General features: G+C 41.1%; 1 protein-coding gene across 2 annotated transcripts in view; it reads right to left on the minus strand.

Annotated features, from left to right (window-relative positions):
- Positions 1-7,097, minus strand: part of GPAT3 (glycerol-3-phosphate acyltransferase 3) — a 68,549-nt gene that overhangs the window by 56,855 nt on the left and 4,597 nt on the right. For both annotated transcript variants that reach the window (XM_032239713.1, XM_032239714.1), the window contains exon 2: positions 2,601-2,667. In XM_032239713.1, coding sequence (XP_032095604.1) covers positions 2,601-2,667 — 67 coding nt within the window. The remainder of the gene's footprint in view (positions 1-2,600; positions 2,668-7,097) is intronic.

Raw genomic sequence — 7,097 nt, forward strand, 5'->3', positions numbered from 1 at the left:
CGATCTCTTGACCTCGTGATCCGCCCGCCTCGGCCTCCCAAAGTGCTGGGATTACAGGCGTGAGCCACCGCGCCCGGCTATTCTTGTATTTTCTTGTCCTAACCTTCTATGCTGTGGCTCTAGCACTACTGCTTTCAGAGGACAAAACTAGAGTAGAAGGGTAACTCTATATTCTCCACTGAAGTTCAGTGATCAGAATAACAGAGTTTCTTGAAGTGGGGGAAAAGATTTACCTTTATCATTGTGTTAACAATGAGGAAAAGTCCTTAAGCTTAGAAGAGTAAGGTATGGCCAGGCACTATGGCTCATGGCTGTAATCCCAGCACTTTAGGAGGCTGAGGCAGGAGGATTGCTTGAGGCCAGGAATTTGGCACAATATAGCCAGACCCCATCTCAAAACAAAACAAATAAAAGAAGAAAAAGAGGAAGGTGAAGGTGCAATAATGGAGCTTCTTAACGAGATTTATGCATAATCATATCTGAAGCTCAATAAATTAAACAGCTTTTAAATAAAAGACACAGCAGACTATCGCTAAAGACAGAAGAAAATTACTTAACCACTAAGATAATAATTTGCCTAGGCTCAGCTTTCAGCTGGCTTATTCAATAAAAGCATAGAAGAAATACAGTGCAAGAGGGATTCAACTGGGAAGGGAGACTTGAAATGCATTTCAAAAAAAAATGTGTTTCACTAATTGAAAGAGCAGAAGAAGGAAGTTTTTCAGTGCAGAAAATAAGTGTAACTCTCCCTCTCAGCTCCTCAAAATCTGTTTTCAGGACTGTATCATTCAGAGATATCTCAAAATTGTACCCACACCCCTAGGGTCCTTGGCCTGCCTGTGACCCTTGCCTAAACTTTGGCTGGAACAGAGATGTTGTGCTCTCAAGGCCAAAAACTGTACTAGCCAAGAACACAAGTACTAAATGTTTCATCATCACCCTCTATTAGTCTGTCTAGGATTGTGACGCTGCTTCTCCCATGACTCCATGTACTAGTATGTAGCAACAGGGCACACACCCCTTACTTAATACCCAGGGTAATTAAGTACCCCTGGATACCTAAGCACAAAGTCAGGAGAGGAGCAGAGTTGCATACCATGCACAGCTGTGAGATTAGCAGAGATGAAAGTAGTACATATCAGAGCTGAAATTAGATCTCACACTGTCCTTTGCTTATGCACCTATTTCAGTATTTATGACAGTGGTCTGTCCGATGCCTATCTCCCTGCAGGGACCATGATTTAATCAACTTTGGATCCTTTGTCAGCCCTACATGTTGCAGATGTTCAATAACTATGAGAGTCAATTTCTAATTTCACAGGCTAAAAGGAATGGTAGACACTCTGCATTAAATATGACAAATTTTACAGGTATCAGCCTTATTCTAAAATATTATGATTTATATTTTCTCCTCCTGTTCACTTCCATTCTTTCCTGGAGACATCTTAGAAAAGACAAACATCAAAAACACAAAAAGCAGACATTTGACAAAAATTATAATAAAAATAGTAATCAAACAGGTGTAAATATTCAAAAAGTTCTCATTTCCATATAGGCTAAAAAAAAAAAGAAAAAAACAACTAAACCCATGCTACTGGATACTCTCACCTAGTGATTTTTTTTTAATCCCATCACCTACCAAATTGAAACACTTTGTGGCCGGGCATGGTGACTTATGCCTGTAATCCCAGCACTTTGGGAGGCTGAGGAGGGCAAATCACAAGGTCAGGAGTTCCAGACCAGCCTGGCCAACGTGGCGAAACCCCCTCTCTATTAAAAATACAAAAATTAGCCAGGCATGGTGGCACACACCTGTCATCCCAACTATTCAGGAGGCTGAGGAAGAATCGCTTGAACCCAGGAGGTGGAGACTGCAGTAAGCCGAGACTCCATCTCAAAAAACGAAAATAAAGAAAATCATAATCCAATTATACAAAAATGCTCAAATGTTTTCAGTCTAATATTTTATTTCCAAAACTCATTATACAATACAATTTCTACAATTCCTTTTAGAAAAGCTTCCAGAAGATAAATTCCTTCTAATGAAGTGTTTGATAGTTTGACTTTTTTTTTTAATAGGGTCTCACTGTGTTGCCCAGGCCAGAATGCAGTGGCATGATCATGGCTCACTGCAGTCTCAACTTCCAGGGCTCAAGGGATCCTCCCACCTCAGCCCCACCTCAAGTAGCTGGGACTATAGGTGTACACCACCATGTCCAGGTAATTTTTGTATTTTCTGTAGAGACGGGATTTCGTGATGCTGACCAAGCTGGTCTTGAACTCCTGAGCCCAAGCAATCTTCCTGCCTCAGCCACCCAAAGTGCTGGGATTACAGGCATGAGCCACTGCACCTAGTCAAGCATGTTTCTTTATTGCAGGACTTTTCTGAGCCTTTATTAGTATGCAATAGTACTCTCCAAAAGGAAAGTATAGTCGGTGATGATACGTAAACTTATTTTGCAAGAAAATTATTTTTCATTTTATGTATTACCAAGTAGCCTTCAGCAGAAAAGAGTATTTTGAGGAACATACATTGAAAGTCACATGTAAACCTACCCAATTTGAATATGGTAACAATCATTATGAAAAGGAAGACTCACCAACAGAAGCAGAGTTTTTAAGAGTTGACTCCTTTGGGGCTCCTTTTTCAATTCGTATCGTGGCCCACTGTTGAAAAACAAGAAATATTAATTTAAACTGTCCCACAAACACAACATAAAGTACTTCAACCATAATTACACAGAAGTGAAATTACACATTAAGCTCTGGCAGTATCTGAACTAAAGAGGTATCCCAGTGAATCTCTGATGTAGCAGTGTTCCAAGTCCCAAGTATACTTTTCTATCAGTTACTGATAATGCCCTAATAAAATGTGGAAAGGACAATATTTACCCTTTCTCAACTACCTCACAAACATCAGTCTCTTAATAAATTACTCTTTTAAAAGGCTGTGAAACATGGGGGGCATGAGTACAGGTCATGGCATCAAGAACATCTGGGTTTGAAATTACTTCTCTATAGGCCTTCATTTCCTCACTGTAAAATCAGGATAATAGATCCTAACCCATAGAGTTGCTGTCACATTAAACGAGATGACCATGTAAGGGCCTAACTGTAGGACATAAAGTGTAATGATTATTTTCACAACAAATTAGACATTCAGGGCTAAGGCACACTCAAAGATACATCAGAAATAAGCTTACAGAAAGAGGCAGCACAGACTTGGAAAGCTGGAAAGGACTGGATGAAATCATTAACTAGAACACAATTGGCTCACGCCTGTAATCCCAGAACTTTGGGAGGCCAAAGCAGGCGGATCACTTGAGGTCAGGAGTTCAAGACTAGCCTGGCCAACATGGCGAAATCCCATCACTACTAAAAACTACACAAATTAGCCAGGCATGGTAATCCATGCCTACAATCCTAGCTACTCTGGAGGCTGAAGCAGAATTGCTTGAACCTGGGAGGCAGAGGTTGCAGCGAGTGGAGATAGGGCCCCTGCACTCCAGCCTGGGCAACAGAGTGAGACTCTGTCTCAAAAAGAAGGAAAAAGAAATCATTAACTACAGAAAATCATCTGTCCACATGGTTACTTATGAAGATGCACAGGGAAAATGTTATGATTATGAAGATCTACAGATTTGAGGGAATTTAAGAACCAGAAAACAACTCTCGCTTTGTTTTGAATGTACCTAGGAGTATAAAGAAATGTGCCCAACTGTGATTTTTTTTCCTCCATACATGTTTTACACATTTCCCAAATTATTTCTTATTAACATCATAGTTCAAAAACTACTAGTGAACTTTTCAAGTCATCATTCTAGAGATTCCCAAGGGCTCTTATTCTCGTTAGAAAATAAGCAATTAATATGATATCTAGAGGATTACAATTTCAAAAGTTATCCATGTCTAAATCGACTAATTTAGGATGAGGGAAAAAGAGCAAAATATGATGTTAAAAGTGTTGTAATAATTATAATTGAACATAAGCACCCTTGAAGAGGCAGAGGCCATTTTTTTTTTTTTTTTTTTTTTTTTTTGGAGACAGGGTCTTGCTGCAGCCTTGGCCTCCTGGCCTCAAGCAATCCTCCTGCCTCAGCCTCCTGAGTAGCTGGGATCATAGGCTCACGTCACCACTCCCAGCTAAGTTTAGTACTTTTTGTACAAACCGGGTTTCACCTTGTCAACAAGACTGTACTCAAACTCCTGAGCTCAAGCAATCTACTGGCCTCAGCCTCCCAAAGTGCTGGGATTACAGGTATGAGCCACCATGTTCAGCCAGAGACAAATTTATTTATTTTTATTCTTTATTATTTATGTATTTATTTATTTATTTATTGAGAGTTAGTTTTGCTCTTGTTGCCCAGGCTGGAGTGCAATGGTGTGATCTCGGCTCACTGCAACCTCTGCCTCCTGGGTTCAAGCAATTCTCCTGCCTCAGCCTGCCAAGTAGCTGGGACTACAGGCACCCACCACCATGCCTGGCTATTTTTTTGTATTTTTAATAGAGTTGGGGTTTCACTATGTTGGCCAGGGTAGTCTCGAACTCCTGACCTCAGGTAATTCACCCTCCTCAGCCTCCCAAAGTGCTAGGATTACAGGTATGACCCACGACACCCAGCCCAGAGACAGATTTGTTAATATGCCAAGTCAAAAATCTTAGTTATTACAAGACTCAAAAGAGTTTGTTGACTGGAGAGGTTAAAAAAATTTTCAAACAAATAAGAACATAACTGATAGAGAATAAATAACCTAACACGTACATGAAGGTCAGGGAATAACGCGTGACATCTGACTACGTCAGAACCCCTGCAAAACAACCCACAGAGCCAAACAAGAACATGCCATTTGCACTTAGAGAGCAGCCTATAAATAGAGGCCAATCTTTCCAGCTTCCAGTGACAAGTGACTAAATAATAACACTCAGTCTAAATCTGATTGCATCCTGTTATCTTTTGCAGATTTAATGCAGGAGTTCTCAAAGTCTGGACTAATACCACTCAGCTTTTCTCAACTGAGGTTTGAGAAACTATGTTTGTTTCAATAGTTTTTTATTTAAAGCTTTAGCACCTATTATCATTTGTAAGTAATCCACTCAAGATATGATTAAAATAAAATTATGTGAACAATCAATCATGGTTAATCTCAGATTCACCTGTTTTCCTTGTGGGCAGGTGAGTTTATATTTTATACAAATGGTAGTTACCTTAGACTAGAACTATTATTCCATGCTCGTGTGATGAAAATGCTGGTATTCTGTGCCTGTTGTGGGCTGAACTATGTCCCTCCAAAATTCATATATTGAAGCTCTAACCCTAGTACCTCAGAATGTGACTATATTTGCAGACAGAGTCTTTAAAGGGTAACTAAGTTAAAATAAAGCCCTTATGGTGGGCCCTAATCCTGTGTGACTGATGTCCTTGTAAGATGAGAAAACTTGGACACACAAATAGACACACAGGATGTGAGCGCAGAAAGGGCCATGTGAGGACACTATACCTTCTTGCTAGAAGGTAGCCCCATGCAAGCCTAGGAGAGAAGTCTCAGAATGACACTAAACCTGCCGACACCTAGATCTTGAACCTGTACCTTCCAGAACTGAGAAAATAAATTTCTGTAGTTTAGGCCACCAGTCTGTGGTACTTTGTTATGGCAACTCTAGCAAACTAATACAGTGACATTCCTCAAATAGCATGATGTGCTCAAAAGCACTCCATGTCTTGGCACCAGACAAGTTTCAGAATGCATTTCTCCTAAAATGATAGCTCTAAAGACCTAACCTACATAGCACAATCACTGTGTTAAGATAAGCAAATTTTAGGCCAGGCATAGTGGCTCATGCCTGTAATCACAATACTTTGTGAGGCCAAGGCAGGAAGATTGCTTGAGCCCAGGAGTTCGAGACCAACCTGGGCATCAGCGTGAAACCTTGTCTCTACAAAATAAATGTTTAAAATTAGCTGGGCCTGGTGGTACACATCTGTGGTCCCAGCGACTCAGGAGGCTAAAGCGGGAGGACTGCTTGAGCCCAGGAGGTCAAGGCTCCAGTGACCTGTGATCATGCCACTGCACTCCAAGATGGGTGACAGGGAGACCCTGCCTCAAAAAAAAAAAAGATACACAAGTGTTAAGGTGGAAGAAGCAGACATTTAATGCCTAAGGGAATTTGCACTAGAAAACCCTTTTCTTCCATAGGTTAACTCTTCGGTGAACGTAAAAACATGCTTGTGCCTTGCAACTAGATAGATATACATTTGAATTGCAGTTCTGCCAGTTCCTGACTTTAGTAATCATCTCAGACAAGAGACTTTAACGTCTTGGGGCATCCATTTCACCATCTCTAAAACAGGGACAAGGCCAGGCGTGGTGGCTCATGCCAGTAATCTCAGCATTTTGGGAGGTTGAGGCAGGCAGATCACTTGAGGACAAGAGTTGGAGACCAGCCTGGCCAACATAGTGAAACCCTGTCTGTAAGAAAATACAAAATTTATCCAGGCATGGTGGCTTGTGCCTGTAATCCCAGCTACTTAGGAGGCTGAGGCAGGAGTATTGCTTGAATCTGGGAGGGGGAGGTTGCAGTGAGCCGATTGTGCCGCTGCATTCAGGCTGGGTGACAGAGCAAGGCTCTGTCTCACAAAAAAAGAAATAAAATAAAAGTAAAAATAAAACAAGGACAATATCAAGGGTGGCTGAAGGAGGCAATGTAGCTGCTGCCTCCAACACAACAGGCCACAAAGTCACCTCCTCCTCCCTATAGTCTACATTTTAGGCCCCTGAAATGGTCAGTTTTTTCCAGACTGTCAATGCCTCTCCCTATAAATTGCTATTTTTCTTTCACCATGACAGCTTCTCTAGTCAATCAGACCAACCCAAATACAAAGACAGAATATCTCTTCTTGAGGTTCTGAATCTCTTACATGGGTATCTCGGAACACATCTGCATCAAGACATCACAAAAGAGACAGCTCTGTCAGCAAAAGGGTCCTAAAGTACAAAAGTGGCTTCTAACAACCCTCACTCTCTGCCCTACGAGGAAAGCTGAAAGACACTTATCAATCAAGTTCTCTTTCCACCTAATTTCCAAATCCTCTTAGAGG

This window comes from Sapajus apella, unplaced genomic scaffold (assembly GCF_009761245.1).
Source record: "Sapajus apella isolate SASKATOON/1434 unplaced genomic scaffold, GSC_monkey_1.0 scaffold45, whole genome shotgun sequence".
NCBI lineage: Eukaryota > Metazoa > Chordata > Mammalia > Primates > Cebidae > Sapajus > Sapajus apella.